Source organism: Falco peregrinus, chromosome 3 (genome assembly GCF_023634155.1).
Source record: "Falco peregrinus isolate bFalPer1 chromosome 3, bFalPer1.pri, whole genome shotgun sequence".
In the NCBI taxonomy this organism is placed as follows: Eukaryota; Metazoa; Chordata; class Aves; order Falconiformes; family Falconidae; genus Falco; species Falco peregrinus.
In genome coordinates this window covers 93,490,160-93,512,104 of record NC_073723.1, presented here as the reverse complement: position 1 = coordinate 93,512,104, position 21,945 = coordinate 93,490,160, and the positions used below count along the sequence as shown (strand labels likewise).

Below are 21,945 nucleotides of genomic sequence, written 5' to 3'. Positions count from 1 at the left end.
AATCACTTCATTTCATAATGTGCAATGTCTTCTATCACCTAGCTTTACGGAAATTATGGGGAACAAACTGATTCTGGAAGTCTGGAGTCTTTTTGTAAGCGAGGTTAAAACCTGCATGATCATTTCATCCAGTACATTACACAGTCAGTCAGGGCACGCGTGGTACATCTACACTAGAGTAACATTTCAGTACTTTTACATGAGGACCTTTTCCATTCAGCATCCTCATTCTAGCTGTCCCTGCCAATCAACAGATAGAACTTACGGTAATAGCCTTCTGCATCAGTCCAGTTATCCCTGAGGTTGGGGTTTTCTTTGAAGTCTTTTCCAAACCCAGCAGCCCTTAGACGAGCACTCTGAAATAAACAGAAAAGTAACAGCTTTGCTTGTATGCTCTATGTTCTTCCTTGATGTTTACTTATCAAACCCCCTTTTTTCCTACTGAAACACTGTTCCTCTCCACAGCACAAACACACTTATCTTGTAGGAGAGAGAAACTACTGAACACAAAATGCTATTTACATACCAGTATCTATACACTGATACAAGGGAAGATGATGAGGTCCAACCAATAGAACTATTATTAAAAATTAATGGGAAAAGTTTCAGTTAGTACTCAGGAGGAATTTATACAAGTCATGTTAGAATGCACATTTTGGACCATCTGAAGAAGATTTTTTACTTACAGTATGTTTGTAGTAAAGAAGTTTAGCAATTTGCAAGGAAAATGTAACTGTTTAAGCCTTGAATTTCTGTTCATTCAATGCCACTTCACAGATTTCATACTATTACACTTACAATCATAATATTACTAAAATTGCTATTGACATCTCTGAACAAATTTAGCAATATATTATCACAAATTAAAATCTGTAAAGTAATGAAAATCTTCAACTGAACAACAGTTTCTGGAAGGGGGATTGCATACTTACAAGCCATATATATCTCTACTTGTAACTTTCAAATCTTTAAAATGACACACACACTCTTCACTATCCTTCAAGTATCTATCTTTTTCCAGGTCAAAGTGGTTTTGATTTATTTTATTATTATTACCAGTGTTACTAGAGTGCCACCATGGCAGCCTTTTGTCACCAATGCTTCTGCCATAGCAAATAGGTTTTACCTGTCATCACCGAAAAATAACTAGAGAATTTCTAACTTGAGGAAAGTTGTTGTCTTGAGACTGTTGTCTCAAGTGTTGTACATCAGCAACGATGAGGTAGATTTACAGAGAATGGCAAGAAAAGTCTCAAAACTGGTCACTGGACTGCCCATATTCACAGGCCACTTCAGCACATTTAGAGAAAAACTGGTGGAATAGGGCAAAGTAAAACCAGGAAATGTATCTCTTAAAAAACAGCCCCAACCAAAACCAACCAACCAACAAACCCCACCAAACAAATCACCACATTACTCCAACACAGCATCATCAGGAAATTAAGATACCTTACATACACTTTTTAATTAACCATACATGAATCTCTGAAAAAAAGCACCTATTTAGAACAGTGCAGCGTGGTAATATTAACATAAAGCTTAACTTAGAAATAGGTTTATTACTGTTTGCCACTATAGGCCCTATCCAAACAGCAGGTGAATTCCCCAATTGCTTACTCTGGCCAAACTCCCACTAATTTCAGCAGGTTTTCTTTCACTGAAATACTAATTAAGAGCTACTTTGCCTTGGCTGATCAAAAGATTCAGAACATATTATCCACTCAGTTACACATCCTCTTACAAATCAAAGTTCCCACAAACCTCAAGTGACAGTAATTCTCTAATAAAAAATGAAGCAAAAAAGTCATATATTTCATCTCCAAGAATTACCTACATCAAAGTATGCAGCGAACATATCATCTGATTCTGTGAACATATCAGGAGCTAGCAGCTTCTTCTGCGCTGAACCTTAAAAATGAAATCTAGATTACTCAACATGAAAAAGATGACAAACCACTAACTCTGTTACCAGTATAATTCGTGACTTGGTATCTTTACAATATAATCTTAGGTCAGTATGTTGGCAAACAGGTGGCTCTACTAATGTTTCTAGCAAATACCATTTTACAGTCTAGAAATACAAAGCTCAAGATTGGTTAAGTTCTTCAAAGCACTCAAAAATTTGTATCTCCTTGAAAAATTAAGTACAATAGCTTTCAAATAATTCATGTAGTAGCAAAAGTAGTACATACTTATGTGATCCCTACAGATAATTACTATATCTATATAGTATATATTATAAATATACTCTCTCTATATATCTATTTATATATGTTTATGTATAAAAAGAAACCTAGAATGAATGTCTATGTATAAAAACCAATACAGACATGGTTTCAATATAAAATTCAGGCTTTTCTGCTGACAAAGTATTTTACTCAAAAACAAAGCTGTAAAGCCCAAAAGATGTGTCTTTGGAAAATGTTTTCTTCAACCCTGCCAAAAAAGGACCTCACGCATAGCTTTTAGTCAAAGACAATGTTTACTCTTACATTTAAGAGAAACATTTTTAACGTGGGCAAGATAATCCCTTTCTCACCTTTTTATCATCTCTAAAGTTCCAAAGACATTTTACTTGGTTGATAAAAGCAGACAAATATAGATTAAGTACACATTAGTGAAAACAAGTAAACTTCAAACTATCTCGTAACACGCATTATGGTAGCATCCCCTCATGACCATGGTAAATCACAGGCACTCCCTCGAGGGTATTAAGCAATGGAGAAAAATAAATGGTTAATCTCAGGTGCTTCAGGTCTCAGGATGTATACAGCCAACCACATGCATACAAAATAACCAGACTGAAATCTTTCAACAGCATCAAAAACTCTCATCCATCACACTGACACAGTTGTTTCAAGGTATAGACCTGTCACCTGATACTATGGGGAGACAGGTTACACCATCATTTCACAGACAGACCCTTCCAGCAACTTCCTCAAATGTCTTTTTTAGTTCCAGTTACTCACACTTGCACTGGGCTACAATGAGTTATTAACTAGTTCTGTAGGAACTTACTATCCTGGCTCTGTATGAGGTCAGGATAGAAATAAAAAATAGCTCGTACAAAGAAAGATGATCCACTGCTTCCATCTGTTATAGCCACCTCCAACCCCGAATCTTACCCATACGTGAAAATTGCCAGATTTTAGAGTAACTGCTCTGTTTTCAAAACCAAACCTTTTTCATATCTTAAAAATATCTACATAGTTAACAGCTATATTTTCATATGCTTTGGTGGACAAAATTATAAAGCAGTACATGCCTCGACAAAAAAGTAAAAAGACATACAAGAAGACTAAGTCTAAATTTGCAGTATGTAAATCAAGAAAAAGTGCGTAAGGTAGTTCCTTTCTACCTCCATTGCAAGAGAACAATCTGAACACACACTGCTCAAGGGTAGACCAGTACAAACTACAGGGCAGTACACCGGTCCCAAAGAGATGCAGCTTTATTACTTCGAAGAGAAGCATCCACTAGAGGATAGTGTATTGAGCCCCCAGGGATACATTTAGTGCATGACACGAAATACAAACCAACCGTCCAACTATTTCCTGAGGGGTTGGGCAGCTTTCACAGCCCTTGTTAAACAGCATGCTGTTGCAATTAAACTGCAAAAAGAAACTGATGTAGGGAAAACGAGCTCAAAGTACGACCACACAGCAACTAGGCACACCTTTGACTACTTTAAGATGTACAGTAATCCACTTTCAAAAGACAGTGAAAAAAAATAACCAACCCCCCTGATTTTCAGTATTACAGGCTGCACTGCAAGATGCTTTATGTTCCTTTTACCACAGCAGGCACAAGGCCGGTTTTGTATCAAGATGTATTTCATTTCAGTATTGCTGTGTAATAATATATAATGATCACGTGCAGGGAGGAAGAGGAGGAAATGTCCACTTCTCCAAGAAATTATGCCACCAAAATGGACTTACTAGCATTGACTTTCAAAAGCTTTAATCATTCTATAAATGACTACAGACCCACTTACACTTGTCCGACACCGTGGTTTTGACCAAAAAAAGGGACAAAAGGGGCACAGTTCCCAACCCACCCCGAAGTAAAGACTAGGACTATATTAAGCTTCTACGAAAAGAACATGCGTAAGTGAAAAGAAAAATTTGGAAGTTAAAAGGGTAATTCTTAATTATAAAGACAGACATCGTTATTTACTCTTCCAAATGTACAGGACACATTGTATTGTGTTAAGAGTTACTAGAAATACAAAGAACGTGTTCCGTTTGCATTCTCCTCCTCCTTACAAGCAAGCTGTATTTTAACGTTGTCAGTATGTAATATTTGTGGAAATTCTCAAATTCTGTCCAAAAAGTCAATCTACTGCCAAGTCCTGAAGTATAGTAAGGAAACTAAGCAAAATGTCTGAGCTTTCATAACCTGCACTATACAGTGAGATTTCAGATTCTTACCGTTGTTCTGTTCAACTGTCATGAGGTTGTGCTTGGCTTTTACTGACGCCTCAAATGTGTCCACGTTTTCTCGTTCGTACTCCTTAACATCAGCAGCTACTCTTTCTAGGATGTCATCTGGTGAGTTCGAGCGACTACGCGTACTGCTTTGAGGACTGCTTGGTTCAGATGGTACAGATATATTACTGTCTTCTGTCTGGCCTTTGTATTTCTAAAAAGAAATCTAATTATTAATCTCACCATCACAGCTTATCACAATTTAAACATTTTTACACTCACCTTTTCAACAGTTTGTGCTAAACCTTAATCTTTGCTTTCATAATCATCTACACCTCTAAAAGCAATGGATTATTTGCAGAATGGGATAGACCTTCTGAAAATTATTCTACCACAACACACCACAACCCAGAGCATAAAACAAGACTGAAAAATTCATGTGTCTCTATTTCCTTAAAAACTGATTTTTATTGAAGATTAACTATTTTGTTGTTCGTGACAAAATGTCAGTAGAGGTAAAATAAACCATTCTAACATGTGTTGAAGTCTTTAAGGACAAATTAATGATTTTACATCTTTCATCCTAGAATCTTTCCCATTTTTATTAGTGTTATGTTACAGAAAAGTAGTTTTTAGATTCAGGGGTTTTTATTTGAATTGGAAATCCTGTTTATTCATTCATTCTTGTTGAAAAAGTTCAGATGCATTAAAAAAGTTCAAGACAACACCTGTACAAATTATTTTTTTTTAAACTTTAAGTAATATGAAAGTATACAAATGTCATTTCCTCTCCCAAAAGTTAAAAATCAAAATGAACAAATGCTGAGACCACTCACTTATCAAGGTCGAACTATTCAATAATACAAACAGAGGTTTCCCATTGTTTTTGCTTCCTGCATGGACCAACAACAGGTGTAACCTGCCTTTAAAAATAATTTACTTTATATGGTTTTGCTCAGTCATAGTTCTGGAAGGATTTTACAATGGGCTTTGCATAGCAGTCAAATCATGAATGCTATTTTTAGTGCTGCTTAAAATAAGCAGCACATTATAAACAGTGGTTTTATAACTAAATACTAAGTAAATAAGCCACAGCATTTTGCTTACTATGTTGTAGCTGTGAGCCAAATAAAAAAAAGATACCCGATTCGAGCTGTAGAATTACATCCCCTTTTGCCACAGCTCCCTTTCAGGGGTCTCAATCACATTATTACAGTCATTACTATTACCTTCTTATCAGGAATACAAAGTTCATGGGAACTCACATGTGTAACTGAATATATCATCTATATTTATGAAGGGGGAACCCATGTTAGTGGCTTTACAAAGTTTTGGAAATGGAGAAGGATAAATTCTACTTGAAACAACTGACCATTTTGCTATATTGACAGAATGATATCAATGATACAGCTATGAAGAAAACCTACAGATTAAAATAACTGAAGAACTTTTTTTAACATCATAGGACTGTCAGAGAACGTCCAACTGTAGCACAAAAATGGCTGACAGAAGAGCTGCTTCAGTTGTAAAAGCCATGCTGTTGCAATAGGAGTGTAAAGTTTAATGGAGACCAACATTTACAATAAATTAATTGGAAAAAATACAGTAATTACTAACATAATGTAGTAACGAGCAAAGAGCCTTCCTTTATCACAACATTCTACACTAAAAACATAAAATTACTTTCTGTAGCCCACATGATAATATAACCAGGTACCTGAACAATTGCTTGCCGCTGTAATCTTCTTTGTCTTATCTCGGCTTCTTCATCCTCTTCTTCCAAATCAAAGTCTTCAAGACTATAAAAATACATTTATTTTATAATGTAACATCATAAACATAGAATTATCTACTGAATTTTACCAAATGTCATTCTTCTATGTAGAAAGCACACAATGTATTAAACAATAGCTGTTCAACTGACTCAGAAAGCAAAGGTGTATTAAAGCCCAGTGTGTGTATTTACATCTCCTTACAGAGAAAATTTATCTTCTGGTATCTCATTGGGACTTTGTGTATCTCATTTTTAACTGCAAACAATTAATAGTAACTGTTTTTAAAGAGAAAGAAAAAAACCTTCTTCATTTTCATTCCATCATTCTTCCTTAGTAATTATTTGGTTAAGAATGCATACGCTTGAGCAATTTAATTAAGTAGATATTTAGCAAATATAAAACAGATTTGCAGATAGCAATTAACCCTTTCAGCTATTACCATTTTTCCTCAAGGAATAAGCTTCAGGAAACAGACCAAATATTTTCACAAGGTATTGATCAAGTTGAATTTAGAAACTTAACACTGTATCATCCCCTCAGGTCTGCCCACTAGCCAACAGGTCCTGGTGTTTCTTGCATACTCTAAAGTTTTTCAGATCATCCCAATAGTAATTTCACAAGATCACAAGTACTAAAACATGATTAAGGTTTTAGATGACAACCACCCAAAAAATATCAATTCATTCGCAGTATCAGTGGATCTGTATTTTCAGATAATCAGTGCAAGTTAGAAATTTATTCTTACTTTTCATCTGATGAAGACTCCTGTTCAGCTTTCATACCCTCAGAAAGACTACCTTTAAATTTGTCTTCTTTAGCTTTGCTTCTGCTCCTTCGTCTGTGGCCACCACGTGACCTGGACCTCCTTCGAAGGCGAGATCTACTTCTTCGGCCTCTATCCCTGGTAACAGTAAGGAGGGTTTGGATTTTGGTTTGGTTTGTTTTTTTGAAGAGAAGGAGAAAAATCTATTCATAAAACACCAAGGTACATAATGACTCCAAGTAATAAGACAAATAAATTCATGGAGAACAAAATTAATTCAACCATGCTAGCATATATAAATGTGGGCAAAAAAATGCATCACCTTTTTGCACAAAAGATAGCCATCTTTTAGTAGTATTTTACAAAATATATTAAAAAATGCAGTGTGCCTTTACCTCCTCCGAGGAGACCTACTCCGCCTTCTTGGAGATCGGCTGCGTCGAAGGGGTGAACGAGACCTCCTTCTAATGGGGGACCGAGACCTTCTTCTGGATGGAGACCATCTACTGGGGGGGCTAACATCTTTTGATCTTTCACGTCTAGATAAAATATCATCTCTGGTCCGCGTTCTTAAAACAGAGGAAGAGAATGGTGGTAAAATCAGGAGCAAGCTGAAAACAAAAATCCCAATTCCCTCTAAGGCTCACTTCAAAATCTTACTGCAAGTGAAAGGCCACTAGAGGGGCTTCTGAGGGAGGGATGGGTAAGTATGCTGCAGAGCTGGCTGCCCTTCTGCACCTCTCCCCCGTACGTACCCTGGGAAATATGTGCCTATACATAGGTCTAGTTGAGGACAACCCTGAAAAAAGAGCTTGTTAATTGCTAACACAACGCTAAGACAGGTTTTAAAACAAAACCTGTGCTTAGGTCTTACATAAATATTGACCTGTTTTTGTGTTTACCAGAAACTGTATTTTAACAATAAATAAAACCCAAAAACTAATTATTGAGAATTTTCTCAGCAACTTTACAATTCGGTATTGAAATTTAGGGCCATGCTAATCCACAGCAACGACTTTAATGTCTAGTTCAATTTGGGCACTAGAACTGGACAGCTTTAACATTTTGAATATTCTAATAAGGCAGCTGAAAACTAAAATTCTTAATTAACATGTAAACTAATCCTTCTCAAATTAAAAAACAAGTCTGACACTATATACTATTCAAAATTTGCTCATTCCTGTCTATACACATTCACAAGTATTCAAGAAGAAAAACTGTTGATAGGACAACTACATTAAAAAGCTTAATCGCATTCCACAACAGCAAGTCTTCAACCGCAAACTGTAAAAGGATATAAGTTAAAAATATTTAACTACTATTCTAATGAGGCTGCCACAGAAACTCTTGGAAAATACTTCCACACCATGGTTTAAAGAAAACGTTGCCACTCTATTTCTCCCTCCTGCTACCCCCCCCCTTTTTTTTTTAAACCAAACTGGGCTAAGTTATTTCAGGTGGTGTATTTCATCAATGAACAAAACCTCTGGGGTCTGAAAGATTAATCCCACCCATTCTGTAATGTTTTTTTGTTTGTTTTGAGACTACTATATCAGCTTTAGTTACCTTAACTACGTATAATGACCAGGCATACAGAACTGATGCAATATACTAAAAGTGGGACAGAAGGAAACTTTATGCATATGCAGAAGTACTGGCAGTTTCTACAAGAAATTACTGTAGACTCAAATGCTGAAGCAGGCTGATGATCCCTCTAGTCCATCTAATTTACATTATGTTCTCGTAAACAATCTTGCAAAAAGTCACAGGATGAACTGACAGTTCCAGGTTTCCTGGCTAATGAAGTGGTTGTACTGCCAAAACCCAATCAAACTACCTAAAAAAATTAAATCACTTCAGGAATCACAGGTATGAGATAAAAAGTAGAAGCTGATTAAGAATGCCTAGTAACATCATATAACGAGTAAATTCAGTCAAAAGACCTGGGAAGAATCTTACATGATTAGAACTTGCATGCCTTAGAACACTAAGACAACAAACATGAGAAATAAAATTACTGGAAATTTTTTGCTAAAACTTCTAAAGCCCCTGAAATTATCTGGCAGCCTGAGTAATTACAGGTGTTAAAGCTCCAACACAGTGGAGGTAGTTCAGGATGTCCCACAAAGATTATTACTGCTGATCTGCAAACACTTCTAGCAAAAAAGAAATTAGCAGTCCCCCATTCACATGCTGCTCACCACAGTGTTACAACATAAATTTGATAGCAAAATTCTAGAAACAAGCACCACTTGAAATAGCATCTAAACAACTAATTCAAACTGGCTGCCATGCAAGCTGTCATCGGAAATGAAAACTGAAAGATTCAAAATGCTATGGAAGAAAAGTCAAATAGTATGTCAAAGAAATATAGTGGTTGTGCCAATAATCTCCTGATTCACCAGAAAGCAGACAGATAAAACTGCTAGCATTTACAATACTTGCTTAACCTGGTTAACACCACTGGGGACACCCTCCAAAATATTACTAAGGAGCAGTACAGACAAATAAGCTGATAATGTGCCTGTAGAAGACACCCCATACCTGAAACCAGAGTAACCTTCAGCTGTACAGGCAGAGAGACTTTCACATTTATTAGGCACTTATTTACCAAGCTAGTCTTTGTGGTTCTAATCCACTGTTTTAAATGAATATTTCTTTGTTCTTAATTCTCAAGAGCGGGTGAAGCTAAACCCTGTAGTAAAAAGTTTTAAATTATTCATTATCCAGAAGTAATGCTGAACTCTTCTGCCGGTTGAGCTTCCTACATTTAATGAATTAACTTCCAAAAATGTATACACTTATATTGTTCTCTGCTTGGGAACTTAGCATCCAGGCTTTACAGCTTCAGAGTAATTATTAGTAATTATTGTCTCATGGTTTATATTAAATTTCAAGGTAACAGCTTTCATAGGCTAAATTGTCTTTTTTAAAAAAATCCCAGACTAAAAATAAATGAAAAAGATTTCAGCCTTTTTCCTTTAAGTGTATGCAAAACATGGTAAGGATATATACAGACCAACAATGAAGCAACACTACTATATCCGTAGCAAATAAAAAAAAAAGAATTTTTAACAAAAAAAGTGACTGTGAGGAGGACATCTTGATAAAGATTTGCTGACATTCACACATATTGCCTATTATTAGGGTTGTTGGGGTTTTGGTTTTTTTGTTGTTTTTTTTTGTGGGGAAAAAGAGGTTAATTACCCACTTTTAGCCAACACCAATATGTAAGAGAGGAGGCAACTCTCAGTCCACAAAAATTCCTGAAAGCAACAGGACTAAGAAACAAAATAGAAGTCAGACTCTGAATCCAACCAAGTGACAAAAAGACAACTCTGAGCTAGAAAACTTGTTCCCAGTAACGGTGTGAGCAGCAGATAACTCAGCACTTTAACAACCAAAGCTGAATTTGCATGTTTAACAGCTGTGGGGAGTATTTCTTTAAAACCGAACACATACAAAGTACGATCATAACACAATGCACAATCTGACTGTCTTTTTTAATAGCTATTTTCAGAATAAAACACTGAGCTAGGAGACAGTTCATCCTGTAACACATTTTTGCGATGGTTCATGACATCTTTTAAGTTACCTGGGAGAAGACAGACGCCTCCTTTCCGATTCTCTTCTTTTCCTTTCGGCAGATCTACTCCTCACTCTTCTAACTGGAGAACGGGTTCGAGAGGGGGATTTACTCTGTTTAGATCTACGATCATTAAAGAGAGGGGATCTGCTTCTTCTTGACTTTTCTCGTTGTTTGGGAGACAAGCTTCTTCCTTTTGGGCTACGGCCAGGTCGTCTAGGGGACCTGTTTTCTTTCCCTGAAGAAGCATCTTTAGAAGGAGATTTAAGTGGCTTTTTTTCTTTGTCAGTCTCTGATCTCCTAGGTTTTCTATCTTTGGACCGTGATCTTCTATCTTTGGATTTGCTTCTTAGTTCTGTTGGGGATTTAGATTTTCTGCCACGATCTCTGCTTTTGTTTTCATTTACAACTGGAGACTTCCTGCGATCTCTTGACTTACTTTTATCATCAGCTTTATTTCTATCCTCTGGGGGAGATTTAGACTTTCTGTTTTTCTCCTGTGATCGCCTTTTAAGCATTGGAGACCTAGATTTCCTTGTCTGATCTTGAGACTTACTCCTCTTATAAGGGCTTTTGGATTTCCTCCTTTCTTTTGACTTGCTTCTAGTTGTCTTCTCTTTGATTCCATCAACTCCTACCTTGCCTTTCTTTTTGTCAGATCTGTGCCTAGTCCTTTCTTTTGATTCACTCTTACTTCCTTTCTTGGAACTAGTTTTGTTGTCCACAGGTTCCAATTTCCCCTTAGTGTTTGACTTCACTGTAGGTCTCGTTCCATTTCGCACCTTTTCGTTAATCTCCCCCTCTTCTTCAGATCCTGACTCGTAACCTTGTAATATTAATCCCATCCCAGACTGGACTTTTCCTTCCATTAACTCATTTTCAAGTTCAGCTTTTAATAATGCTCTTTGTTTCTCCAAGTCTTCCAGAGGAGCTAAAAAATCAATTTTAGTTCTTTTGGCTGGTCCATCTTCTTTGTCAGAGGTATCAGCTACCTCTTTCCATTTATGTTTCTTATGTTTGTGTCTGTGTTTATGTTTTTTGTCCTTATCTTCTTCTGAAGAATGTTTATGTTTCTTGTGTTTACTTCGGTGTTTGTGTTTCTTTTTTTTATGTCGGCTGTGCTTGTTCTGAGGTTGGTCTGCCTCTGATACTTCCCCATTTTCTTCATTTACACTTTTCTCAGATGCTTCAGCATCCTCAACCCTGCAAAAAATAAAAACTACACATCAGTACTATCAACTCACTGCAGTCCTTAATCTTGCATTGACAGCCTTTTTAATGATAAGATACTAACTGGCATCTAATTACCTACCTTTGGGAGAATTAAAAATGTACAACTAACGTAACCAAGTTATAACAGCAGATACACTTCCTCAGGAACAGACAGCTATGACCGCAAAAAGCAACACTACGGAAGGAAGATACAGTAAATGCACTAACAAAACAAAATGTGTGGATGAAATCAATGCTTGTGCTTTTAGATTTAATACTGACAATATCTGTTAATAGTACACAGCAGTGTTGCAATTTTATGCACCCTGTCAGTCCACCATCTACCTTATTTACTGCCCCATTCCAATGCCTAACCCAAGTTAAGCCTTTTAAAAGTATTTTCAAATGGCAGAACACAGCTGACTCCAAACAAAACCTATTTCAAGGGATGATGCTGATCACCTAATGAAACCATCTTGCAAAATCTCACAGAGTCAACCGATTCTCTTAACTGCAATTTCTTTCTGTAAGTATATACATCTGTTAGAAAAATCAAGAACTCTTCTTATCATGTGTTTATTATTTATGCAATACAGGGAACACTTGATAAATGAAAGAAGCCTAATTTCAAAAAAACATTCTGTTAGTATACAGCAGACTATCAGCTTCCCAAGAAAAAAGTGGTAATCTTCAGACCTGTAAAGTGGCAATGGCTGAAAAAGCAGAAAATAAGTCTACAGCAAAATAATTTAGTGTTCCTTCTAAAGAAAAAACCAAACCCACTCCCATTAGCTAGTCACAGCAACAAGCAATTTAAATAGTATACTTCAAAAATGATAAAATTCAGTCTTGATGTTAATGCATTCACTTACATTATCTTCCTCAGATGCTAAAACTGGCTTATCAATAGGGTTTTTTTTATGGTGTTTAGCAAACACCTCCTGATCTCCTTCAGAACATCAATTAAGTTACTGCCTGTGGCAAGATGGACATTTGCTTTTTGAAATCTGTCACCCAATATTATAGGTGTCAAGAGTTCACCTTTCTACTAACTCATCCCATCTAAACTACAGTTTTGAAATTTACTAGTTTAACATTTTAATAACTTAAATGTAGCTCTTTCTGTATTCCAAGCTTCATTCAGAAGTATGAGAAAATTAATTGAAAAGAAATTCTCTAAACATGACAGTCGGGGGGATGGGGGTGGGGCAGAGGGGATGTACACAGAAATGTAGAGTAACTTTTGAACTCTACTAGTTTCATACGACTTTTGTTTCTGAAGAATAATAAGATCAATGATCCAATAGAATAAATGTATCAGAGGTACTCTAAGCCAGGCCTAAAGGATGGCACTTCACTATAAATCAGATTAGTGTCTTCCTAATTAAGGACAGGATCTTCAAAGAGTGTACAGTTACTGACTCTCTCATGCTTCAGTTAATGCAAATTCTAGTACTAGTAAATAATCCAGGCTTTTCTGCAACATAGACTAAAATTATTTCCAAATACTATTAACACTACAGTGGTCTGAAATGTGACATTTCCTAAGGGAACAGACTGATTTAAAAATATGCAACACTCAGAGACCTAACTCAGAATGCTGTATGCTTTTTCTTTTACATCTTTTACTTCTGCTTACTCAAAGCATATAGAAAGAAGAGTGTTTTTCTTAATTACTTCCTCCTGACACTCCACACCATTATGACAACAGAATGTCAGAAAGAAAGAGAACAAACATAGAGCTTGCTCTATGTTGCAATTTGCATAAAAAGACATGAAAAAAAAGGAAAAAATATTAAATGTATAACTTTTTAAACTTGGACTTGCAGTCCAGAGCAAGTATGTCAGTGACATAAGTTGACTAAAGAGCAGTGAAATATCACAAGGAGAATTTTTAAGGGAACTATGCATCTTTCAAGGTTTTAGTCTCATACAGAATACTGTTTATGTCCCCAACTAACACATTAATGGTACTTCAATACATTATAAAAATATTACAGAACAACAAAAATCACATCCATTCAAGCTGCTCCAGATAAGTCTTCCTTCTCTTAAGAGTAGTTAAGAGGCACTGAAATCTATAGGCAAGTTATCTTGTTATCATGTGTTTTAATGTTATGTAATAACCTCACCTTACATTCCATAAAAGCAGGCTGATAGCAGAGGCGCCAGATGAGAAACATCACCGCAGTTGCATCTCAGACCACTACAGACCACTAACACAACTGCCAGCTTTCTTTGTATCCGTGCCTCAGCTAGAAAATTGCTATTAACTTCATTAATATCCATGACATATTTCAGAGTTTCTTCATGCACAGGATTGTTTATTTCAGCTAATTCCATCAAAACATGGATAAACTTTTACTTCATTTAAATGCTTCAGAGTTGTAATGACAGGGATGAGAAACCTTTCAAGAAGATTGCAGGTGATGAAGCAGATACCCATCTACACGTTTAGGTGCTTTCAATAGAGAGAACTGTGACATGATCTTGTTATAGCTTTTTTGTTCTCCCCTCCTTATTTTTGAATTCAAGAAGAATGATAGGAAGTTCATGAAGGTTTGCAAAAAGATTTCACCTGTCTTTTTCTACATTCAGGCTTCCTATCATCAGTTTTTACCTTATCACCCTCAGTTACATTTCTTTATACAGTACTGAGCTCTCTTTGCCATGGGCTGATGTGTTTCACATAGTTCACATGTACATCCACTGACTGCTTCTCCTCATCCGTTTTCTATTCCCAGGAGTAACAAACAGAACCCAGAGCCTCAAGTCGCACCTTTTTAAGGTGGAAAAAATACAGGAAGCCGTTCATACGGCTAAAACACAGGGAAGAGGAGCGGCAGGTAAGCGTTAGGCTGTCAACACTGGGCAAAAGTTACAGGGAGGAAAGCGCCCGCCAGCCCCAGCACCTCAGCCAGCCCCCCCGGCTCACGGCGCTCAGCGGGCCGCCCGCAAAGCGCTCCCCGCAGCCCCGGGCCGGCGGGGAGGCGGCAGCTCGGTCTTCGCTTCCCAACGGGAGCCGGGAGTTGCCAGTCATTTCGAGGGCTGGAAGGAGGGGCTGGCGGCAACAAATCGCTTTCTGCTTCCACCAGCGCAGGCAGTTTTTATACCGCGAGAGAGCCCGGGACTCGGGGGAGGTGGGCTCGCCGCAGGGCGGGAGCGGCTCGGCGGAGGGGCAACCCCGCGGCACCCGCCGCTCGCCCGGGGAGGCCTCGCCCGGACAGGGCCCCGCGGCGGGGCGGGACCAGACCCCGGCCCGGCCTCGCCCCGGGGATGCCCGAGCTCTGCGCGCCGCCGGGCCGCCGCCCGGCCCGGGAGGGCAGCGGCCTCGCAGCCACGCGGAGGATGAGGGACCCCCCCGCCCCTCCCCCCGCCGCGGCAAACCCGCTTCCCGGGGCGGCGGAGCGGGGAGGGCCGCGCCGGGCCGGAGCCCCCCCGAGGCGGGAAGGCGCACGCGGAACTGAGGACACGCGCCCGCAGGTCCCGGCTCCGCTTCCCCTCCCCCCGCCCCCAGCGGGCCGGCTCGCGCTCTCCCGGCCTCCCCACCCCCATCCCCCCGCCACGGGCCTTCCCGGCTCCCACGTCCCGGCCCCGCCGGGCAGCCTCGCGGCGGGGCGAGCGGCTCCTATAGCAACCCCCGTCCCCCGGAGCGGCCGCCTTCCCCCGCCTTCCTCCCCCTCGCTCGCCACCTCCACCCGGGCCGCTTCCCGCCCTCTCCCCTTCCCCTCGCCCGTGCTTCTCCCCCCGCCTCCCTCCTCCCCGGGGCGCCATCGCGAGGAGCCTCCTAGCCGATCTCTTACTCGGGCGCTCGCAGCTCGGGCTCCGCCGCGGCGGCCATTTTGAACTTCCAAACTCCTTCGCTGCCGCTGGGGAGACGCGGGGCCGGGGCGCACGCGCGCGGAGGCGCCGCGGGGGGGGGGCGGGCTGAAGCAGGGGGTGGGCAGCCTGGCGCCGGAAGTGAACCGCGTCCCGGGCTGGGAGCGGGCCGGAAGCCCCGCCCCCTCGTCGCTCGGCGGCGGCTGAGGGGAGGCGGCGACTTGTAAGCGGCGGGAGCGGCCTGGTGGGCGGCACGGCTGGCGCTCCCGCTGTCGGCTGCGGTGGGGCGAAGGGAAGGTGGAGCGAAGGTCGGGAGGGCTTTGGAGGATGCGCTGTCCCGACGCCCGCGTTCGTAGCGGCGCCTCCTCATCTCCCGGGGTGGCCGGGCCGCGGTCCCGGGCGTCTCCTCAGGGAACCTGACGGGGACGAGGGTGCCGCTTCCAGCCCTTCGAGTGCGGAGCGGGGCAGGCGACGGGCGGGTGCTGCCGGACGTTTCGGTACGGGCTCTCCAGAGGTTCAGCGTAGTTTGCTTTTCCAGACCCCGTCTGACTGTACCGAGCTGCGCGGAGCGGTTGGCGGGCCTTCAGCGGCGCGGTGCTAGGCTGTGTTTGGGGTGCGCTTGTAAACGGCGGTTGGGCCAGAGGGCTCCGGGCATTAGCGGGGCAGATTCCTCCTTAATTTAAGATTAATACAGCTCGTCTCTTAACAGGAGCTGTTACAAACTTCATACAAAACCGCTGTAATATTATTAACCTCTAGTTCATATTTAATTTCAACAAGGGGTTTGAGTTGTCATTTATGGCATCATTTTTCTCACAGCAAAACCCTCACTTCTTTCAGATAGTCTTAAAATCCCTAGGACTGGAATATGAATCTGGATTTCTTTGTGGCCTAGAGTTTTGATAAATGATGCTTGAAATCATAAAGTGGGTTTTAACTGTTTTGTTTATTGTCTCTTGTAGATTTGCCAACGAGCAACTACAGAAAATGAATGAATTTAAATACAAATACCAATGTGCTCTGTTAATGAACCTGCGTTGCCCCGAGGAAATCACAACATCCCAGTTGTATGGAGTTCAGATGGCCAGGCTGGTGGAAATGTTTTTGGTGGAGGTATACAGGTGCAAGCTGTGCCAGTTCACAAGCAGCATCAAAAGCAAGATTAGGACACACCTGGCTAATACGTATGAAACGGATACGGCACATCAGATTTCAGGCTGTCCTGAAATGGGCTGAGACAAAAATTATTTGTGTAGCATAGGAGATGAAGCTAATCAAGAAAATAAAGAAAACTAAGACAATCTTGCAAAAAATGTCTGTCACATTTTGAAGCATCTGAAACACAGGTAATGAGTCCTGACTGTTGTGACGTGAGCCCAAGCAGTCAGAGCAATAATCCTTATGTCTGTCAGTCCTGTGAAGTGAACAACTTGTTTGGAGAAGCAGAAACTCATTTGCAGCTTGAGGATCCCTGTTCTGCAGTGCTCACTTCTCTTTCATATTCCAGGAGCAGAGATGAAGAACACCCATCTGTGCGTCTTTGCCTCTGTCGTGTTTCCAGTGTTAGAACTTGGACCTTAGCTAGGAAGATAAAAACCCTAAGAAAGCTAGATGGGACAGTAAAGGGCTACCTCATCCTGTGAAAGATGCTTGTGCCTTAAAGCTGGGTTCAGAGAGAAAGCAGCATTCCTGCAACGCATGTAATGTAGCACTGCAGTCAAAAGATGCTCATAAAATCCATGAAAAGGGTCATGATGTGGATTGTGGCTTTAAATGTGTTTATTGTTGCGTGACTGAGTGGGACTTAATCGGAAATTATTTAAAACCACAGAAGTGGATAAAAGAAACCTACCAGTACCTCATCTGTGAAAGTCTTTTTATGTCACAAAGTGCCTGGGAAGTGCACAGAAACAGCCATCGGAGGAAACATCATCTCTTTTTGTGGGCAATATATTCATCATCCCTTGAAAATGAGTGGATAAGAAATCTTCATGTAGCTTGTCATTCTCAGGATATATTTGAATGTCCACACAGTGATTTTACCAGTAAGTCAAATTTTATTCTTTTGTTCTCGTGCAGGTGCCTCGGCTGTGAACTTTTCTGTGCACATAGCTTTATTTGGTCAGTGCAGAATTTATTAGTGTGTTCTAGTGTGACTTGTAAATGCTATCATGAGAAGCTACAGTAAAACATCTTCATGCTACTTTAAACACAGAAAACACAAGAATTTCAAAAATTCTAAAAGGTCGTGTAAATATTCACTTCTTGATGATGTTCCTTCATTCTGCAAAATCCCGTCTCATATTGTGGACTCTGAATACTTCTAGGAGTAGTTGACATCGTATTCCAATAATCTCAAAATTATTAGCTTTTTAATGGCTTTGTAACATTACTGTAAAGGTACTTCTATCAAGGTTAATGCTTGTTATCTCTTTAAGTTTTGTGACACTACTAATAGCTAAATATTCTCTCCATTTATAAATGGAGGATATTGGCAGAGTGACATGATCTCTGCCTCTTAAATCACAAAAGCACATAATTCTGGTGTTCTAATGCTGTTCTCATTTGTATTGACTACAAAAGTTGCTTTTGTACCAATTGTAATTTATGTAAGTAAGCAGGGAAAAATGTACAAATGTTTCTGTCACTAATGGCAAGTGTTTTGGCCCAATAAAGCCATGCATTTAGTGCTTACCTTCAAGTCTGTAGGTAGAATCTTGAAAGATTTGTGTGCAAAGGTAGTCTGGTCATTTTTGTTTCACTATTAGGTGTTGCAGGTGATTGCAGTGATTGATTTTACCAAGGTTTCAATGGCTGCTACTGCTAATAATATAGAGCAAATCCTTGCTGTCTGGGTTGAACTACTGGTTTGGTTCTGATTGCTCAATAGGGCCAGGTAATTACCAAAACCAGGTAATTTATGTGAAATAAGATGATGGCTTATAGGAGTGCTCTGTAGTTTGAGGGGGTGGTCAGGTGAGAAAACAGGCAACGTTAGAAACATTGTGGAATAGCAGGGCTTCCTGTGATTGTAGCCAGGCTGGGCATTGTGTCTGTTGCCCTGTAGGTTTTGAAGAGTTTAGATTAGATTGTGTTGTGCAGTCTTAATTTTGAAGTAGTCTTTGTTTTTGGGATAGGATGGGTGGTTCTGAGGTTTTACTGTTTGAAAGGGCAAGAGAGAATTTCCATAGAAAGTTATTGCAGAATTTTTGCGTGGAAAAGTAACTAAAAAAGGCGTCCCCCTTTAGAACTAAAAGCAAAGTGAGTATCTTGGTTCATAGCAACGAGCAGTGTCTCCCCCTAATTGTACATGACTGTAAGCCAACAGCAAGGCTGCAGTCTGGTCTAACTTTTTCTCGAAGAGGTTGGGAAGGAGGGCATGTAGGAAGCTGAAATTCAGTACTTCAAAACAGACATGACTACAACAGTGAAAAGATTTATTGGTGCTTATACAAACAACGTTTTCTTAAGTGAAAGGTGAAGTGGTTTGTATTGACAAATTATAAATTGTCTCTTAAGTGAGTCATTTCCTTCTGGAGGGGGGTGTGTGTGTGCGCGTGTAAAAAATAAAATATCTCCCTTTCCTTCATGTTTGGGAGCAATGAATTTTGAAGATTATAACTTACCACTTACTGTTGTGTTAACATATGCAGAAAGCTTACTTAATTTTAACTTTCTGTTGAAAAATTTAGTAGGTTAAATACTTACAACTTTTTAAGCTATTGGTAGTATTAGAGAATTGTAAATATTTTATGTTTGTTTTGAATATTGTTTGCATTTTTGTGATAAACGTGAGCAGAGGAAGCCTTTCTAAATATCTATTTAACATTAAAAATATTTAATTTCTATACATTTTTGAGGTGGAGAAGAAACATTAAATTGTGAGAAGCTTGCTAGTATTTTTCAGATGTTTCACTCCATTAAATGGAGTTTTATTGTAACATTACAAAGAACTGTCTGCCAATTTGTTAGGCTTGCGAAGCTGATTCAATAAGTATTGGAGCCTTCCTGCTTGCGGTGGGGATAGTTTGTGAAGTAAGTTTTAATTGTATTTTCTTGTCACCAAGTGTGTGTTTAACTTGGCGTCAAGGTTTAGCTGTAATTGCTAACGGTATTTGCTACAGTATACTTGTTAATAGCTTCTAACATACATGAAAGCCTAACTGGTTGGCAGAAAAAGATGTACAAATTGCTGAAATACTTTAGTGGAGTATACTGAACTTTCTTCTTAATTTCTTATTTAGGACAAAGTTATCAATTTTTCATGCTGAGAGATTCTTTAAGGTGATTAGGCAATGTTATTTGTTCTTCACTTGTCTAAATTAAGAGTTGTCAATATTTGTAGAGGCTGTATGGTGATAGTTTACCATCTGCATCAGGGATAAAGGGTCAAAAGACCTGAAAGACTAATTGTGCTACCTGTCATGATATTTGGTCTTTGAATCTTAAAACTTAGAGTCCAGAAGTTGCCACAAAGTTAAGTGATTTAATATTAAAACCTTTACCAAAAGGGGTTAGTGATCTTGATTGCATTTCCCATTAAACAGTGATCCTCTATGCAAAACCCACAACCTCCAACCAGTACATTCTCCAAACCAAATTTAGACTGTAAGCAGATGTTTAGAAGAAAACGGACAAAGTATATTGTATCTTGCCACTAAAAACAATCCTTTGAAGCTTGGGTATTTCAATGCTTCCTAAGTATCTGTTCCTTCAGTATTTTTCATATGCTCCATAATTCACATTGAAATAACTCCACTGCAAACATATATTTTTGAAATATATATTTTGCTAACTCATTTTAAATTGTGGCTTGAAAATTTTGAGAACTGCTTGTTACCCTGTTTCTTTTTTTTTTTTCTGTTTTGACACTGGGGAAGAAGAGTACATTGAGCATCCTTAAAGCTGAGCTAGCCTTGTTTTTGCTGCCAGAGCCCATATGGTTGAATTGTGTCTTCATAATAAATAATTGTTCTTTCTTCTGAAATACTGTGTCTCAGCCAAATTCAGCCTCATATTGCTTAAATAAGCACAAAACACTTTAAAACTACATAGGAGTTAAGCTGAACTTTTATGTTAATAGTTGTTTGATATGGAAAAATGTGTTTTCTATTTTAAATTAATGTATTTAATCTGTTTTTAACCTATTATAATAAACTTAGGTTTTTATTACAGCTAAGGAATGGATGAAGGTCTACAAAGGTGCACAAACCACGGTTACAGTTTCAGACTGCATCCTTGTACTGAATGTGAGATGAGAGAGGTTTTTTCCAAAGGTAGGTGGATTTTTTGTTATTTTATTTTTATTCCCCATTCCCTCCCTTCAACAGGTCTCTTTCTTTTACTTTTTTAAACTGCTTAGTTTATAAAGTGCAACGAATGCTTTGTAAATACTATGAACATGTACTGCATTTCTGATTACATGTTTTACTCTTGTCTCTTTTATAGAGTGGACTTGAATTTCTCAGTGCTGAATGTTTGCTCTATGCAAGTGCATGTACAGGCACATTCGTTTTAATTGGTGGAAGAAGGCTTTAAAATTCATTAAGCTAGATTGAAACTGGTTTGAAGAGGGGGAAAGAGTGCTAGGGAGTTCTTATTAGTTTTCTTGAAGGTACTAAGTAAGGATCCCCATCTTCAAAGGCCAGTGGGTGGCGGTGGGATGTAACAGCTGTATTGAGCTTGCAGCTAGGCAGCTATTCAGTAGGTAGAGGAGAAAAGACAACAATGATGCTCAGTGCAGGGCATCTGGATGCAGGACGTGATGAGATGCTTGGGTTTTGGATACTTTCTGTGTTGAGTTTCTGGTAGGCTTATTTGGCAATTGATAATTGCTTGGCTGGATAATCACTTGTGTGTTATTTTAAAAGGAAATTCTTCAAGTTAGTAGCAGCAAGTTTTGTCTTCCTTCATCAGTCTTATTCCATGTATACTCGGTGAGAGCTTTATTTCCATCTACAGTAGGTAGAGATCCTTGCTTAATACAAGGAAGACTATATTACCTTACAATTACTTTTTTTTTGTTTTGTTGTTAAACTGGGCTCTTCACCCTGGGGGGGGGTGTGTGTGTCTGTGTAATACTGTACTTAAAATGTCAAAGCTGTGAAGGATGCTTCATGTCTGAAGCTTTTCTGACTTTAGCTTTGTGTCAATGTGACTGGAGTAACACCAGGATTGTAATACTTTGAATGACAGTCAGCCAGTTTCAATCTGCAATTTAGGTCTTTTTTTGACCAGGAGTTTGGTTTCTTTCTCTTTTGTTTTTGGACATTTAATGATGTCAGGTGTGCATGTTGCAGTTCATGCTGTTAGCAGTTCCAGTTCCTCAGACCTTGACCCACAAAGTCCTAGAGCTGTGGTTAG

The 21,945-nt window shown here is 39.4% G+C and overlaps 1 protein-coding gene and 1 long non-coding RNA gene across 6 annotated transcripts in view; one reads left to right on the top strand and one right to left on the bottom strand.

The window, feature by feature from the left end:
- The window catches only part of PRPF4B (pre-mRNA processing factor 4B), a 26,061-nt gene extending 9,986 nt beyond the window's left edge, over window positions 1-16,075 (bottom strand). For all 5 annotated transcript variants that reach the window (XR_008746625.1, XR_008746626.1, XR_008746627.1 and 2 more), the window contains exons 1-8: window positions 15,567-16,075; window positions 10,561-11,754; window positions 7,361-7,534; window positions 6,948-7,103; window positions 6,145-6,226; window positions 4,431-4,641; window positions 1,835-1,908; window positions 266-356 (exon numbers count right to left, since the gene is read on the bottom strand). Coding sequence is in view for 2 of the 5 variants with exons in the window: in XM_055800379.1 (XP_055656354.1) it covers window positions 266-356; window positions 1,835-1,908; window positions 4,431-4,641; window positions 6,145-6,226; window positions 6,948-7,103; window positions 7,361-7,534; window positions 10,561-11,754; window positions 15,567-15,952 (2,368 nt within the window). In the remaining 3 variants the exon portion in view is untranslated. The remainder of the gene's footprint in view (window positions 1-265; window positions 357-1,834; window positions 1,909-4,430; window positions 4,642-6,144; window positions 6,227-6,947; window positions 7,104-7,360; window positions 7,535-10,560; window positions 11,755-15,566) is intronic.
- The window catches only part of LOC114012634 (uncharacterized), a 25,262-nt gene continuing 16,991 nt past the window's right edge, over window positions 13,675-21,945 (top strand). Inside the window, exons 1-3 of the long non-coding RNA XR_008746628.1 lie at window positions 13,675-15,246; window positions 16,545-17,627; window positions 20,758-20,858. This is a non-coding gene — a long non-coding RNA (uncharacterized LOC114012634). The remainder of the gene's footprint in view (window positions 15,247-16,544; window positions 17,628-20,757; window positions 20,859-21,945) is intronic.